Source organism: Silurus meridionalis, chromosome 1 (genome assembly GCF_014805685.1).
Source record: "Silurus meridionalis isolate SWU-2019-XX chromosome 1, ASM1480568v1, whole genome shotgun sequence".
Taxonomy (NCBI): domain Eukaryota; kingdom Metazoa; phylum Chordata; class Actinopteri; order Siluriformes; family Siluridae; genus Silurus; species Silurus meridionalis.
In genome coordinates, this window is record NC_060884.1 from 8,495,537 (window position 1) to 8,514,355 (window position 18,819).

The 18,819-nt window shown below is 36.9% G+C and overlaps 1 protein-coding gene across 2 annotated transcripts in view; it reads right to left on the reverse strand.

Annotated features, from left to right (window-relative positions):
• Positions 1 to 11,530: 11,530 nt before the first annotated feature.
• Positions 11,531 to 18,819, reverse strand: part of gnas (GNAS complex locus) — a 47,686-nt gene continuing 40,397 nt past the window's right edge. For both annotated transcript variants that reach the window (XM_046877554.1, XM_046877473.1), the window contains one exon: positions 11,531 to 12,986. In XM_046877554.1, the coding sequence (XP_046733510.1) occupies positions 12,840 to 12,986 (147 nt within the window). In that variant the 3' untranslated portion in view covers positions 11,531 to 12,839. The remainder of the gene's footprint in view (positions 12,987 to 18,819) is intronic.

Genomic DNA, 18,819 nt, shown 5'->3' on the forward strand with positions numbered 1-18,819 from the left:
GTATTCTACCAGTTCCTGCCGCTGAAAAACATTCTTCCATCATGCTTCACTGTAGCGATTGTATTGGACAGGTGATGAGGGGTACCTGGTTTCCTCCAGACATGAACCTTGGCATTCAGTCTAAATAGTTCAAGAACTTTGTTTCTCATGGTCTGAGAGGTGTCCTTTGGAAAACTCCAGGCGGGTTGTCGTGCATTTTACTCAGGAGTGGCTTCTGTCAATACAGGCCTGGTTGGTGGAGTGCTGCAGAGATGATTGTTCTTCTGTAAGGTTCTCCTCTCTCCACAGAGAAATGCTGGCGCTCTTTCAAAGTGACCATTGGGTTTTTGGTCACCTTCCTGACTAAGACCCTTCTCCAATTGCTCAGTTTGGCCAGGTGGCCCGCTCTAGGAAGAGTCTGGTGGTTCCACTGATGGAGGCCATTGTGCTCATTAGGACCTTCAATGCTGCAGTAACTTTTCTGTACACTTCGCCAGATCTGTGCTTTGATACAATCCTCTCTCTGAGGTCTACAGACAATTCCTTGTACTACTTAACAGTGCATATCAGAGCACAAATTAACTGTGGGACCTTCTATAGACAGGTGTGTGACTTTCCAAATCATGTCCAATCAACAGATTTTACCACAGGTGGACTATAATCAAGTTGTAGAAACATCTCAAGGATGATCAGTGGAAACAGGATGCACCTGAGCTCAATTTTGAGTGTCATGGCAAAGGCGGTGAATACTTATGTACATGTGATTTATTTTGCTTTTTATTTGTAATAAATTTGCAAAGATTTCAAACAAACTTATTTCAAGTTGTCATTGTGTGGTTTAGTTTGTAGAATTTTGAGAAAACTATTTAATTTAATCCATTATGGAATAAGACAGTAACATAAAATGTGGAAAAAGTGAAGCACAGTGAATACTTTACCGGATGCATTGTAAGCAGCAATGTAATTAACATAAACATGGTAACATTTATTAATTATTTACAGGAAGTGATGCAGTTTTGCTACCAGTGGCCATTTGTTCGTTTGTTGTGGCACTACTTAAATTGCATTTAATACTGTTTTCCTTGTGAATCCACCGCCAAGTAAATAACTCCATACAAGTCTTCAAACCAGAGTCAAAGTAGAGACTCAAGGGGATAAATATCACTACCATTTCTTATTGTGGAGTTGTTTTAATGTGCACTGATCTCAATCCAACTGCAGTATGCATGCATTTAGCTAATAACTTCAGCAGAACAACACTGTAGTGATGTTCCTCAGACAATATCAGAATATTAAACTTTCTGACTGAACCCATTCAGTAGTGTATTTTAACAGATTGGATTTGATCACAGAACATTTAATAACATGGAAATGTCTATATATTTAGATGGAAAGCCACTTTGCTAACTTAATTTCTCACCTTAGTTTCTATTTTTTTTTTTTTTTTTTACACATTCATTATCTTCATAAACATTTAAACAATTTTTAAGTGATTAGCCAAACCAATCAGCAGCAAGATCTGTCATCAACTTTTTAACCAACACAAAGGTAAATGCACAACACTTTGATCTCTGTCTTTTACAAGGGAAAATACTGCACTAAATGGTTTCTTCCTATGGTATGAAATGGTAATGCACCAAAGTGGTTAATGACAATAGTGTAGGGCTGGGCGATATGGCCTAAAAAAAAAAATCCGATTTGCGATTTAAATCGATTTTTTCCCCCCTGCTTAAAATCAACCTGCATATGACAAAGAAAATGTTCAAAAAAACAACTTTATTAAATGGGTTAAAGTGCAATCAGAAACAACAAGCCATTGTAAATTGTGAAAATAGAACGTAACATAACATAAAATGAGCAATCCTACAAAGAAAAATGTTTTATGAGTGTTTAAATGTGGAACATGATTGAAAATTCACCTGAGGTTTGGAGTGATTTTGCCTTTACCTTTCTTAAAAACTCCACAGTAAAATGAGATGAAATTTGAAATAAGAATATAATAGACAGGGAGATTCTAAATAAGAATTATTTGAAAGATTGAGCAAACTTTAAAAAAAAGTTTTATGAGCGTTTGATTGTGGTGATTCAAATGCTCTGATTGTTCTGTTTCTTAACGGAAACGCCGTTCTGAAGCGTCTTTACAGGTATTTTGACCGCTCCCACCACCCATACCGGAAGTGTACTATTAGACGCGCAACACTAAACAAAGTGCGGCTGCTTAACCGTGTATTTTCAGGATGCCGCTGCTTAAGCGCAGTCTTGTGCTGACGCGGTCTTGTTTACTTCGTAGGGCACTACATCTCTCCCACTCGACAGCATGCCTCTGTTTGAGATGCTGCAGTAAATTGATGCTACTGCTACCTTTGCTTGCTCGCTGCCATGTTGTTTGTGTATCTCTATAGCAAACGCGTGGGGGGGAGTTCGTTCGAAACTATGGGAGCCCAGAGGGGAGCGTCGGCGGACATTAAAGAGAAAACCGATTTTTATTCAAACATATCGATGTAAACTACACATTCGAGTTAATCGATAAAATCGATTTATCGCCCAGCCCTACAATAGTGATAAGCCTGGTGACCGAAATCCATATAATTATTAACATAATCATGACTAACTTATATTTCCTTATCAGCAATCAGTTTTCTCTTTGTATTATTACCACATCTAACAAGCAAAGCAATTTTTTGTGTTCTCTTAAAATAATCACTTTATAATAATCACCTACTTTATATGTTAATTATATAGGCACATATTTGGGCTTCATCTGATTACAGAGTAGGTGACAATCCAGTGGAGTGGGAAAAGAGAAAAGGCAAAGTCATTTGATGAGTGGATTATTATAGGAAAAGAAAACCAATAACAGATTAGGAAATGTATAAATGCTGGAAATATTCATTTATTAATTCATTCTTTCATCGAGATTCAGCTACTTCTTTTTCCAACACAGGGGACCACTCATTGTCTCCTAGGGGTCAGTGCACCTACCAGAGAACCTGCTGGACACCCAGGCAGGCAAAGGGAGGACATGTAAAACTTCAGTTTTGAGCACAGAATTGAACTGAGGACACCACATAAGTTTGCCACTCTATAATGGTTATACTGTATTAAAGGTTAAATAATAAGTCATAGCATTGTTGAATGATCATTAACTATTTTTGTCACAGTTTGCATATAATAATCCACATCTGCTTATTTCTTGCTTCTTATACACATATTCATTCAAACCTAGGGAATCATTATTATTAATACAATAAGAATTCTTTATATTGCAGCTTTTATCAAACACAGCCACTTTACAATTCTGAGACAAAAAACACAAAGACATGAAAACAAACAGGTGTGAATGACAGTCTATGGAGCCAAAGAACACAACAAGCCTTAAATATTAAACAAAAAACCCTGAAACAATCAATCTGGAAACCCTTTTCCTCTGCTTTCTTTGTTTGCTCTCTCCCTGAGTAACTGATGGATATGTCATAGTGTAGTTGGGCTACATAAAGTTTCATACAACTGGGCAACAAAAATGTTTGCTGGCACTATACTGGCAAAAACCAAAATACAAGCTAATACCCTCAGCTCAAAAAACAAAAAAATGTGTACGCATTATAGTGTTCATGAGATACAGTTACATAAGTTTGCATGGCTGTTGCATCATCACCATAATTTTGGTGTTGAAGATAAGTAGGATACTAGCCGGCTTTGTTTAAAGGTAGTTCTTTGCAACTTACAACATACATATACACTTTCTCAATAACTAAATATAATATAAAAGTACATTTGTGCTAAACTTTTCAAGAAAATAACTCAAAAACGTAAGTTTTCCAAATATACAGCATTGGGGTTTTTCCCGCTTTCTTTTCACTAATTGTAGTTTATGAATGTGCTATTTAAGTTTTCGTGTATGATCACTATTCTGGCACAAACCTCTCATGGGTACTGCTTAACAGCGCTTTACTCTCAATGCATATTGAGATTTGGATCAGTGGTATAATCTTCATTATTCTCTATTTAATTTTAATAAGCTAATTACTGTATAATGTGTTCTGTGTACTTTTAACATTTTGCTAAAAATGTTCTTCTATAATAATGCTGAGGTTGGGGAATGTGTGGCAAGGGATCTGAGATCATTCCTTCATACACAATCTATCCAGATGATTCAAATTTTGAGGTCCCACATTTCTCTTCGACTCACCCCACAAGTTTTCTATGGGATTTAAGTCAGGGGACATGGATGACCATGACAGGACCTTTTATGTCATTAAGCTTTCTGGCAGAGGCTGTCAGGTCTTAATTTAATAATTGTTGATAGTTGTTATAACCCATTATGCCTACATCATTGCCATAACACAATTTCCAGGTCCTCCAGCAAAAAACTACCAAAATGTTAGTCACCACCATACCGAACTGTGGGGATAAGGTACTTTTCCATATGGCTATCTCTATGTATTCACCAAATTCACCGCTGTTGTTTATTGCCAAAATGCTTTGGTTTAGTTTCATCTCCATAACTGTCATCACTCTCTCTCTTATTCTGTATATTGTTAAATGTTCAAACATTTGTTGTTTATAAGAAAACAGTGCAAAGTGCAAATATCATATTTTTCAACATGAGTCTTGGATTCGTAACCAGCATGATTGTGGTTTGCTTCTTACCTGGAGAAGCTCACATATCAGGATATGTCATGACATGATGTTGATCCACATCGACACTGGTGTGCCACAAAATTAATGCTGGACCCACTTCCTTTCACCCCTATACCCAGTCTGACCGTGAGGCATACCCTCACATGGGTTTTCATTACACTGCTATGCTGACAATTAACTCAATTTCTACCTCAAACAAAACATGTTTCTTTTAAAAAGAACACTTAGATCATTATAGGTAGCATCTCTATAAAAATACATTATTAAAAATGAAAAAAATGAAAGAATAAGGCCCAATCATGACTTTGTCTAGAGAAGTCAGTCCACCAATAGACAGGACAACAGTCTAATAAGCAACCATGAGTGTGTCCATCTACGTGTCATACTTCCTATTTCTCATAATACACAGAGGATTGGAATAGATTTCGGTTAAATGTTCAGTTCTAAAATCAGATAATCCACATCTGTTATTGTTAATAAATGCTTGTATTAGAGTCATGATGTATGAGGTGGATGAGAGATAAACACAGTACACAAAGACAGTGATGTGCTAGCACACAGTCCTCCCACAAGTTAACTACATGTAATCATGCTGGATTTGGGCCCTTTAATTTTACTTTACTGGACTGCCAATAAAGACAATGTAGGTGATAGCACATCAATGTCAATAATATCTATAATTTTATTACTAATTATGATGATTTTTTTTGTTTTTCTTTTCACTGAGTTGCTTTGTCTATGATACTCATACTGAATACAGACAAATGAATCCACCCTAGAAATAAAGTCTGTGAGAATTCATGTTTTACAAGTAAGCTTGCAATTTATATTTCAATCTGCATGAGCAGCAGTTATTAATTCATATTGAACTACTATTTAAAAATAATTTTTTTTATACTTATACTTTTATAGATTTAAAATGCTTGACGTGGCCACAAAGACCAAAATAAGCCCAACACAGCTCCAGGCAGTTTGTAAGAGTGGCCAGTATGTAGACCAGTGATGTACAGCACTAACCCTAATGCACCAAGTTAAGAAGGTATTTTAGTTTTAAACTCATAGTTCATATATGTGCAATTGCACTATCCTAATTATAAGTGTTTAATACTTTCAAAACATATGCTATATATATTTACCATGCGTCCTGAAAGTATTCACTGTGCTTCACTTTTTCCAAATTTTATGTTACCGTCTTACTTCATAATAGATTAAAATCATTATTTTCCTCAAAATTCTACAAACAAAACCTCACAATGACAACGTAAAAAAAGTTTGCTTAAAATCTTTGCAAATTTATTAAGTATAAAAAACGAAAATAAATGACATGTACTTAAGTATTCACAGCACTTGCCATGACACTCAAAATTGAACTTAGGTGTTCAGGAGCATCCTGTTTCCACTGATCATCCTTGTGATGTTTCTACAACCTGATTGGTTGGTTACCACATGTGGTAAATTTCATTAATTGGACATAATTTGAGCAGAAACCAAGCCATGAAGTCTAAGGAATTGTCTGTAGACCACTGAGACAGGATTGTATTGACGCATAGATATGGGAAAAGGTATAGAAAAGTTTATGCAGCATTGAAGGTCCCAATAAGCACAATGGCCTCCATCATCTGTAAATGGAGGAAATTTGGAACCAACAGGACTCTTTCTAGAGTGGGCCACAAGGCCAAACTCCCATGACACTCCCAATCCATCCTGATTGAGCTTGAAAGGTTCGCAAAGAAGAATTGAAGAAACTGCCCAAAAATAGGTGTGCCAAGCTTGTAGCATCATACTCAAAAAGATTCGAAGCTGTAATTAGTGCCAAAGGTGCTTCAACAGTATTGAGCAAGTATTGAGCAAAAACTGTGAATACTTACGTACATGTGATTTTCTTTTCGGTTTTTTATTTGTAATAAATTTGCAAAGATTTCAAATAAACTTTTTTCACATTGTCATTAAGGGGTATTGTTTGTAGAATTTTGAGGAAAATATTGAATTTAATCGGGTTTGGAATAAGGCTATAACAACAAAAGGTGGAAAAAGTGAAATGCTGTGAATACTTTCTAGATGCATTGTATAATGACGTTCAATTTGTGTGTTTTTTCAACTGTATCCACTTACCTACTATTGCAATAACAATCAAAGCAAAATAAAACATTTTAGAAAAATCATCAATCATAATTTTTTTTCAGGATGGATCATTTAAGGTTTTTTATGCTTAGATTCCATAGCACTTCTGATTCAGGTGACATTATGATACATTTAGATATTATTTCAACAAGAAAAATGTGACATGAAGGAACAAATAAGCTCCATAATGTGTGAAAAGCAGTTTTTCTGCAGAAACACACAGAATTGACCAAGTTATGTATATCCAGGTACATAAATATATTGGCAATAATATGGATGATGTGTGGTGATCAAATCTAAATAAAAGGTAAACTCTGCAAATATAATTTAACCAAGTAACAGTTCTTTAACCTGGTTACAATTCTTATGAAAAAACCAATTCGGTGGGAGAAAAATAATTTTGAGAACATGTAAGAACCACCAATCAAAACAATGTCAATCAGATTTTCAATTTCTTTTTGCTTTCTTTCTTTCTTTCTTGTTTTTTTTTTTTTGGGAGGGGCAGGGGGTCATGCATGTATGTATGTATGTATGTATGTATGTATGTATGTATGCATGTGTAACAAACAGTTACCCAAATTGTTTTACAGCTATAATTTGAACATTTGTACAAAATGTACAGTAAACGTGAGGCATAGTAGGAAAAGCAACATGTACACTGAAACCATGAATCATAGAATGAGTCAGGGAGGAGGGCATCTCGATACTCAAAATCTCACTCACTTATTGCAGCAGCGAGTTTGGAGTAGGAAACAAAAACAAGAGGGGAAAAAAAATACAAATCCATTGTTTAACCTCTTGCAGAAGACAACTGTCTCAGACTGGTCATTAGTTCTCAAAGAGGGTTGTTCTTTTTTTTCTCTCAAATCTGTTGCTTTGCAAAAATAAAACAAAGTATAAAATGACAAATAAATATAAAGCTGGTGTTACAAGGTGGGCCAACAGTGCACCGAAAGGCTGGCCCCTGCTCCTGTGTGATGGCTTGCAGGACAGGAAGTTTGGTTAGGTCATTGTGTTTCTAAAGCAGCTCTTGTCAGATAAGAGGACATTTAACCAAAACACTTAAATAACACTGATCATGTCTCCCTTTTCTGTCTTTTTCACACTTTTTTTTAGAAATGGGATTTGGTTTGTCAGAAAAAAGAGAAATCTTAGAATTAAAGCTATGAAAACATATGCCCAATTCCTAACCTTCAAAATTATTGTCTATTGGTGACAAAAACATAAAACAATCGACATACTTTATATGACCAAATAAATGCAGTTATCTAATTATTATGAGCAGGTGTTTTGGGCACACACATTCTTAACAGCCACATAAATATCTAGCACACAGCCATACAGGCTCTACAAAGAAACAATGGCTGTTGAACTGCTTATAATAAAGAGCTCAGTGACTTAACACATGGCACAGTCATACAATGTAATCCTTTACCAAGTTACTTAAAATTTCTGACCTGCTAAATTTGGCCTGGTCAAGTGCTAATATTGTGAAAAGAAGCATCTAGATTCAACACCTCATCCACAAAGCAGTAGACCACCCAAACTCAGAGCAGGACTGCCAAAGTGGTGAAGTGCATGTTCTTTGTTGAATCACTCACTATGGATTACCAAACTGCCTCTTCAAGCAACACTGACACAAAACTATGGCTAAGCGGCTGCAAACAAGTTTAAGATGACTAAACTTTGGCTGCAGTGGTGTAAAGAACACTACCATTGGACTCTGAAGCAGAGTGATGAATTATGTATCACTGTCTAGCAGTCTAATGGATCAATCTAAGTTTGGAAAATACCAGGAGAAAGCTAAACACTGAAATGCCTTGGGGCTCTTTTTATTTTATTTTATTTATTTTATTATTATAATTTTTTTTTTGTGCAAAGTTTTAGGGAGGCCCCTACAGTACCTATTTAAGCATAATTATGCACATGTGCACAAACCAGGGTCCAAAATAGTTTTTCTTGACAAGAAAAGTCAGATGACCTCAAATCCATTGATTAATGTGAATGTTGATTGTAAACCAAGACTAAGTGTCTAAAATCAGTGTCTGAGTCCAAAAATCCTCTCTTGACTGAATGGGTTTCACGGACACAATACAAAATTTTGTAAAATGCCTTCCCATTTAGATGTTTTTCTAAAATAGGTGTGTGAGCTTGGTGGGAGGTGTTGAAGGTAATGATTGCTCATGTAGGTATTATGGACAAAACATATAATGTATGTCTTTACCTATTATGTCCATAATTTAACAGTCTACCGTACTATATTGGAGTTGTAATTAAATAATGGTCAAAATTCAGCTTTAATTTAAAGGTATATACATCCAAACCAGGTGAACATAGAATTTTTATATGAGGAACTCAAAATCAACAATAGGTTTCTTCCTGGTGGTGCGTTGTGGTGCCTTGACGCATCTGCTTTCAGCTCCTGCTTGTTCTTGGGCCATGCAGAACATTTAACTCTTATTTAAAAAAAAAGTTTATTTTGGACCATTATTGGTCAGCAGTGAAATGTGAAGTTCCAGGCAAAGAGTTTTGCATTTGAATGAATCTAAGCAGAGGTTACAGCCCTAGACACTTCAAAATTAATCCTACTGCTTTTGTCAGGAGTCCCATCATCAGTAAATACAATGGAAAAAGATTCGGGGCCTGTTGTTGCTCTGGAGTTTTTCTTTGCTAAAGAAAGAATGCTATTGTCATTCAACACCATAAATGCTTTCTGTGGTCTACCTGGGCTTTTGGTCTTCCTGAGATTGAGTGCATTCTTTCTTTTTAGGAAAATCCTAAATAGTTAATTTAGTTAGCTAAATTGAATTTTTGCTAACTCTTGCATGGGGTGTTTTGTTTTTTTAAACTAATAATAGAGAGACTGCTCTTTTAACTTCACATTGGATGTCAACAGCAACACATTTAATCTGCATGTGCCAAAATTGAAATCAGCTTTTCTTACTTCTGCATTAATGAAGGAAATATACAAATCTGACCACTGAACAGCTGAGCCAATTGTCCAATTACTACTGAACCCTTTAAAAGGGGGCCAATAAAAATCTTTGTAATTCCTAGTGTTTACCTGTTTTGGCTGTAAATACCTTCGAAGGCTGAAAATTTGCACTGAAAGTTCATATTCATTACAGTCCATACATTACAGTATATGCAAAATGAATCAGGTCAGAACATTTTCCCATGCTTACTGCAAAAATGTATAAATAATGTGAAAAACAATACAATATTTTAGGGAAAATGTGGAAAAAATTTACAATAACCAGGTTGCATAAGTCTGTGCATCCTTGAATAGGTAGGGATGTGCTTGTTTTTTTTGTTTGTTTGTTTGTTTTAATTAGCTAGTCATACTCAATCTCATGTCCAAAACCAATTACCAAACAGCTGTCATAAATGAAATTCTGACCACAACTGAAGAACAGCATGCATGGTATCTCACTGTTTGATAGGTAGCAATCAGGGCACGGCTACAAATTAATTTCTAAAGCATTAGATACGGCATGGAACACTATAAAGACAATTATTAAAAAAAGAAAATAGTACAAATTAATGTTGATCACCAATAACAAGAAATCTCTCTCTTAAAAAAAAAAAAAAAAAAAAAAAGAAAAAAGACAAGAATAATAAACTTACCAGGGAAGTTGCCAAGAGATCTACAACAACAACAAAGGAGCGGCAGGACTATTTTGACAAGAACTGATTCTTCTCTACATGCCAAAACATTATCTTATAATCCTTACATGTAGGCTATGGGGTAGAGGAATCTTTTTTTCACAGAAAAACTACAAGTTCTACTAAATCACCCCAAACCATGTAGCAAAATGAGGAAACCAATTCCAAATAGTAAAAAAGCCTCACATGAGGCTTTTTTTTTTTTTTATCAAGATTGAGGAAATCATGAAGAGCAACAAATACCAGTCGATTAAGTGCAAAACCTTCAGGTGTGTGTTGGTAAGCTGAACATGAAAAGGAAATTCACCTTGCACATGACAACAACCCAAAGCATAAGTAACAATCACCAAAGGAACAAATTAAACAAAAGAAGAGCAATTTCCTTAAATTAAAACTATGTGGGGTGTCCTGAAGTGGGCTGTGCACAGGAGATGCCCTTACAAACTGATGGTTGTAGAGTATTTTTGCAAGAAAGATTGAAAAAATATTGCAAAGTCAACAGCTGCTTTAACAAAGTAACATACTTGCAACTAGATTTCTGGGGGGTTTTTCTCACTCCCTGTAACCCCAAAAACATTTTTCAGTTCTTTAGAAATTGGACACATTAGTGATATAACAGAGAAAATGTTCTGACATGATTTATCTTGTGTGAATAAAAACATTGTGGTATATAATAATGATTCTTATATATATATATATATATATATATATATATATATATATATATATATATATATATATTGTATATCCCACTGCATAATAATTATTTTTCTTTTTTTTTTTTTTGTATTACACAAGTCCCCCCCCCACTCCTAAGCACCACCACATGGAGTCCTCTGCTCTTGACCAAAGACCAGTTTTTGCATTTTTTCCTCTATTAATTACAATACAGTTTGCAAAGAAATGAAAGACATTTGGAAAAAAAAAATTCAATAAAGAAATTTGGTTTTAGATCATTACAAAAAATGGCCAATAATTTAGCAAGAATGTGTAGTTTTCAGGTCACATATGGAACAGTGAGAGGGGAATAGAGGAGGTAGGGTGGAGCTAAACAGCGCAATGTAACAATACCTTACTTATATCTTAGCTCATTTTACACGTACAATCATGATCAAGGCACAGGGAGCTTCTACAATTACTTTTTTCTTCAATAAAGTTGTACAAAATATTACATTTTACAGTCTGTACAAGAATAATGTTCCAGCAGAGAAATAATGATAAAGACAAAAAGCCAAGCCGAAGGGATTAAAGGGGAAAAGAGAGAGTAAAAATAGGAGCCAAAAGTTGCTTGAAATTTGTACCCCTTTTCCATAATGACTTTTTTTCTACTCTCAGTCCACACATTTTAGAGTACAAGATGACTGTAGCAGGGAGCATGAGAAGTGAAAGGGTAGAAGATACAGAAGAACAGACTGAAGTGAGAGTAGGAGAGAATGTATAGTTAGGATTTTTTTGGAAAATGAAAGGTTAAAACTGTGAATAAAGGCATTATTTGCACACACTGTGCATAACACTCAACGAATGAAACTATGAAACAGAAGAGCTGACGTGCTGTTACAGAAAAACACAGATTATATATCTGTGTATGGACATTTCAAATTTTTTTTTTTTGCAATGTAATTGGCTGTTCTGCATGAATCTATGCATTGTATGTTCTCACTACTTCTCCTTGTTGCATTTGGAGAGGAAAAAAAAAAAAAATCATGTGATGGGTCTTGTGTTTGAGTCATTCTCCGCTCTGCAAGCACAGCAACCCGGGGCTGAAAATACTCCATAATTCTACCCCCTTTTTATTCTTTCAAGCAAACCATAAAGGTCTACATTCTTTTACCAGGTCTTTGCATCAATCCATCGTTTTCTCTTCTCCATGGGTTAGTCCACTGGATGGGAGACAAGAAGCTCACTTGGGCAAAGAGTGTAGTTTCACAATAGTGGTGTGCATGTGTGTGCGTGTGGTAAATATATCATTAGAAACACATGGCTAATGTTTAACATACATAGGACAGAGGTTGTGGAGCAGAATTGTACACGTGTCTGTGAATGCCATACAAATATCTTCCTCATCCTGAGCAGAACCTCAACAAGTGTGTAGATATTTGGCAGTCCGGGTCAAACTAATATTTTATTTAATTTTTTTCTGTCTCAGCATGTATATGTGTGTTCTTCCTCCTTCTCTTTTAACATTGGTGGTCATTGGCTATATTGTCCTTTTACTGAATTGCACAGTCACTCTTGTTCATTAACGATACAGTATACGTCTTGCCCCTCAGCTATCTCAGGATGGAGAAAGCCTGTGTTTGTGTGTCTCTTATATGTTGCTGTGTGTCCTGGAAACTCATAAATAATAAGTTTCATGGTTGCAATTTTGGGGCATGAATAGGACAGGAAGCCTGTAGAAAGTTCTAGACTGGGTTCCAGCGATGCCTTGGTAATCACAAGAGCTCATATTGCCGGAGATGCATGCGCTGGATGATGTCACGGCAGTCATTGAACACCCTGCGGATGTTTTCGGTGTCCACAGCACAAGTGAAGTGTGGATAGCAGTAGTGGCGACCATCTCCACTTGCTGTACTGATCCTCTGATGGACAGATTCAGTTTCAGATTAGATGTACACAGAAACATTTATCCAAAATGAATTAAAAAAATAATTTGTCAAAACCTGTAAAAACAATTCATTTCGTGTTTTGTTCATTTTCTTGACTGAGTGATCTACCAATTGCAGTCAGATCACTTTGACTACTGGAGACACAGATATTAAATCATATCATTTTAAAGTTACCTAAATTTCACTATAAAATGTGGGTGGATTTCATGTAATGCGAAAATGGTCACTACAGAGGCTGTGACATGTTTTAAGGAACAGGAGGAAAAGGAAACCCCGCTGAACTGTGAAGAGCAGAACCATTGCAATAACATTCAAGAGCTTAAATTTGTGAATGCAGGTCATTGAATTTACAGTGTATATAATAATTATCTCTATACACTACGGTAGCTATGCAATAACACCTGGGATTTTAGCAGAATAGCAAGATTTCAACAATCTCATAAGAGCCAGACAGCAAATTACTAGCAGGAGCGTAAACCTCAAGACACAAGACAGTCAGATTTGTTGTACACTTTCATACAGAAAGAAACTTTTGAACACATACAATATGCTTTTTTGGTTCAACAGACACTTAATTAAAATGGCCAAAGGTTGGTGGATCCACTTCACATCCATGTGCTTAATAATCATCATATTCCTGATCTAGACCCCAATTTTAATTATAATATTTATATAAATATAAACAATTATAATAGACCCCTTATTATAATAGCCTTCATGCTGTTAGAAAAGCTTTCCACTAGACTTTAAAGCATGGCTGTAGGATTATGCTCATTTAGCCACTGTTTGTTTCCAGCAAAAAATAAATCTAAATGCTACTGCATACAAAGACATCAACTTGCCTCAATTTGTTGCTACAGTTTAGGGAAGGTACACATGACTTTCTGGCCATATGGTGTATGTGTTTGCCAATAAGACACAGGAATTCTTGTATGTTTTAAAGGAAAAAAAAACTGTCAGAAAAAAATAAAATATGTAAAGTAACTGAAAACCAAATGAAAGTTCAGAGAATAATATCTCATGTGTATATGAGGGTGGTCTGTCTTGTGCTTGTTGAATGATTTAATAAATTTTCAGTTGCCAAAAATGCTTTTTTTCCCTTTGGCAGTTAAGTGGTTTTAGTCTCTGGGTTTCTGATCATAAAGTTGGTGGTATAAGCCCATCACTCCCGAAGTGGGGCCCTTGAGCAAGGCCCTTCACCTTCTGTGATCCATGTGTGCTGTATCATGGCTTACCCTGCGCTCTGACCCCAGCTTCCTAACATAGCTGGGATATGTGAAGAAAGGATTTCACTGTGCTGCAATGTATATGTGACAGGTAAAAAGCCCCCTCTCTCTTATTATTGCAGAACCATAAATGACCAGTAGGTGGCAGTGTAACAAGTATTAGAGCTAACAAGTACCCTAGAGAATTAGAATTAAAAAAATGGCCGCTGTGCTGTATAGTTCACTATAGCGGGTGTTGGCCTTTTTGTAGTGGTGTCCGAATCGTGAGTGAACCCAGAGTAAACCCAGCCATTAGCGCTGCACAAGCCAGTGCATTCTTAATGAAGGTCCCAAGCCCGGATAAATAGGGAGGGTTATGCTAGGAAGGGCATCCAGCGTAAAACATGTGCCGAATCAAATATGCGGATCACAAACCTGAATTTCATACCGGATCGGTCGAGGCCCGGGTTACCAACGACCACCACAGGTATCGTTAGCCAACAGGGGAGCAGTGGAAATTGGACTACTGTTTGCTGAAGGAGGATAAGGAGAGGAGAAAGATGTCTACAGAGACAGCAGGGAAAGGAGAAGTGTGGGAGAGTGGAAGTTAGGGTTGGTACTATAAATGTTGGTAATATGAATGGTAAAGGAAGAGAGTTAGCTGATATGATGTTGCGGAGAAAGGTAGATATTTTGTGTGTTCAGGAGACTATGTGGAAAGGCCAGGAAAATTGGAGGTGGGTTTAAACTGTTTTATCATGTATTGATGGAAAGAGAAATGGTGTAGGGGTGATTCTGTAGGAAGAGTTTAGTAAGAGTGTAGTAAAGGTAAAGAGAGTTTCTGATAGGGTGATGAATGTGAAGCTGGAAGTTGAAGGGGTGATGAAAATGTCATCAGTGCCTATGCTCCACAAGTGGGTTGTGGATTGGAGGAAAAAGAGAAATTCTTGAGTGAGATAAATGAAGTGGTAGAGAGTGTACCTAGGAATGAACGATTAGTGATTAGTCCGGACTTCATAGGCATGTTGTTGAAGAGAGCAGAGGTGATGAGTAGGTAATGGGTAGGTATGGCCTTAAGGAGATAAATGTGGAAGGATAGATGGTGGTAGATTTTGCTAAAAGGATGGAAATGGCAGTGGTTAATACTTGAGGAGCATAAGGTGTAGTATAAGAGTGAAGGAAGGTGCACACAGGTGGACTATATTCTATGCAGGAGATGCAACCTGAAGGAGATTTGAGACTGTAAGGTGTTGGCAGGGGACAGTGTAGCTAGACAGCATCAGATGGTGGTCTGTAGGATGGTTTTGAAGGTGAAGAATAAGAGAAGAATGAGGACTGAAAAAGGAATAAGATGGTGGGAACTGAAAGAGGAAGACTAAAGTGTAAGATTCAGGGAAGAGGTCAGACAGGGGCTTGGTGGTGGTGAAGAGGTGCTGGATGATTGGGCAACTACTGCAGAAGTGATAAGGGAGACAGTTAGAAAGGTACTTGGTGTGACATCTGGAAATAGAAAGAAAGACAAAGAGACATGGTGGTGGAATGAGGAAGTGCAGGAAAGCATAAGGAGAAAGAGGTTGGCGAAACAGAATTGGTAGAGAGATGAGAAAAGTAGGCAGGAATACAAAGAGATGCGGAAGCAGGTGAAGAGGGATGTGGCAAAAACAAAGGAAAAGGCATATGAGCAGCTGTATGAAAAGTTGGAAGGTGAAAAGGATTTGTACCGATTGGCCAGTAAGTTAGAGCAATAAAGGATGCAGATGCAAATGTGTTGACTAGCGAGGAGAGTGTTGAGAAGATGGAGGGATTATTTTGAGCAACTGATGAATGAGGAAAATAAGAGAGAAAGAAGGTTGGATGGTGTGGAGCTGGTAAAGCAGGAAGTGCATAGGATTAGTAAGAAGGAAGTGAGAGCGACGATTAAGAGGATGAAAAGTGGAAAGTCAGTAGGACCAGATGACACCAGTAAAAGCATGGAGATGTTTAGGAGACATGGCAGTAGAATTTTTAACAAGATTGTTCAACAAGATTTTGGAAGGTAAGGGAATGCCTGAGGAATGGAGAAGGAGTGTGCTGGTACCAGTTATTAAGAATAAGGGAGATGTGCAGACCTGCAGTAACTACAGGGGAATTAATTTGATCAGTCACACCATGAAGTTATGGAAAAGAAAAGTCAGGCTGAGAGAAGAGGTAACTATCTGTGAGCAACAGTATGGTTTCATGCCGAGGAAGAGCACTAGGGACGCAATATTTGCTTTGAGAATGTTGATGAAGAAGTATAGAGAAGATCTGAAGGAGTTGCATTGTGTGTTTGTGGATTTAGAGAAAGCGTACGACAGGGTGCTGAGAGAGGATTTGGGGTATTGTATGAGGAAGCCAGGTGTGGCAGAGAAGTATGCGAGGGTCGTGCAAGACATGTATGAGGACAGTGTGACAGCAGTGAAGTGTGCAGTAGGAACGACAGACTGGTTCAAGGTGAAGGTGGGAATTTATTAAAGATCGGCCCAGAGCCCTATCCTGTTTGCCATGATGATGGACAGGTTGACAGACGAGGTCAGACAGGCGTCTCCATGGATACCTGATGTTTGCGGATGATAGAGACTTTGAGACAATGTCCATCGTTAAAAGCACTATACAAATAAAAAATTTATAAAATTGGATTTATTGTGATTTGTGGTGAGAGTAGGGAGAAGGTTGAGAAGGGAGAGGTGGAGGTAAACGCTGGAGAGAAGGAGAATGAAAGTCAGTAGGAGTAAGACAGAGTACATGTGTGAATGAAAGGGAGGGCAGTGGAGTGGTAGGGTTGAAGGGAGAAGAGGTGGTGAAGGTGGATGAGTTTAGGTACCTGGGTTCAACAGTGCAAAGTAATGGAGAGTGTGTTAGAGAAGTGAAGAAAAGAGTGCAGGCAGGGTGGAGTGGGCGGAGAAGAGTGGTAGGAGTGACTTGTGATAGAAGGGTATCTGCAAGAGTGAAAAGGAAAGTTTATAGGACTGTGGTGAGACCTGCGATGTTGTATGGTTTAGAGACAGTGGCATTGAGTAAATGACAGGAGGTGGAACTGCAGGTAGCAGAGCCAAGGAGGAGGTTTATGGATGTGTTGAGGGAAGACATGTAGGTAGTTGGTTTGAAAGAGGCAGATGTAGAGGATGGATGATCCTCTGTGGAGACCCCTAATGGGAGCAGCCGAAAGAAGAAGAAAAAGTAGTCGTCTGAAATCCGAGTGAACAACTTAATTCCGTACTTTTGATCACTCGTTTGCACTCACAATGCACTCTGATTTCGAGGGTACATCCGATGTACACTCACTAATGCACTACTTTTTATCCTGCAGCTTGACACAGCAGAAGAGAAAATCTTCTGTTCTCTTAATGAATTTTTAACAAAACTAAAATGAGGAAATTAGCAAGGCTGAGTAGATTTTATGGTGTTTATGTCTGGGGTCAGTTAATGAACACATTACCCACAACAATTATATATATATATTTTTTATGTTATATTTTTACTATTATTTATTTTATTTGTTTAATTATATGTAGCTTAGTATTTTTTAATAAACGGAAATGGTAAATAACTTGTAAAACTGGTTTATGACACACCAGATTTTTTTTACACCAGATATTAATACAGGGAAGGTGTAATATTTATGACCAAATTTGTCCGCGACAGACTCCGCTCTCCTCTATCCTGCTGCAAGATATTTACATCAGTGTCCCAATTCGCTCACTTATTTTCCTTACCTTACTATATAGTAAAATTAAACAGCCAGCACTATACAGGGATTGAATGTGTATGAGTGAGCGATTTTAGACACAGATGGAGCATGTCCTCCATGCAGCCTGTGGTGTGCATTAGATACGAACGTACTGGATATTGCAAAACGCATGCACCGCAGTGAGTTTTTGGTGACATGCGCCGTAGTACGGTTTGATGAAAGTCATGAGCGAATGAACTCAATTGTTTTCTGCTATTTTATGTATTTTATAGAACTTTCATTGTCCCCATTTTTGATAATTTTAAAGTAGTACAATTTTACAGTAGTTTTAAAGTGTGTACAATGCACAATGTTTTTTTTTTACTTGCTCACTGCTATATGCAGTAAAAGAAAAAATCTTTTATATGCATTATTTAACACATTCAGTGTAAACAAGTTTTTGTTTGAATTAATATGCTACATACTTACAGAAAGTTTTTTTTTTTTTTAGCTTAGCTCTGGTTATGTATTTAGAATGTAATCTCATTACAGCCCAATTTGGTGTAATGATCAAGTGTCCCTAAACTATTGTCCATAGAGTGCGCACACACACACACACACACACACACACACACACACACACACACACACACACACACACACACACACACACACTCTGCACCTGGAAAGTATTTACAGTGCTTCACTTTTTACTTATTTTATGTTAAAACCCTATTCCCTAATGCATCAAATTCATTAATTTCCTCAAAATTCTACAAACAAAACCCTATAAAGACACCATGAAAGAAGTGTGCTTAAAATCTTTGCAAATGTAATAAAAAAAATAAAAAATAATCACATGTACTTAAGTATTCACAGCCTTTTGCTCAAAACTTTGCTTACGCACCTTTGG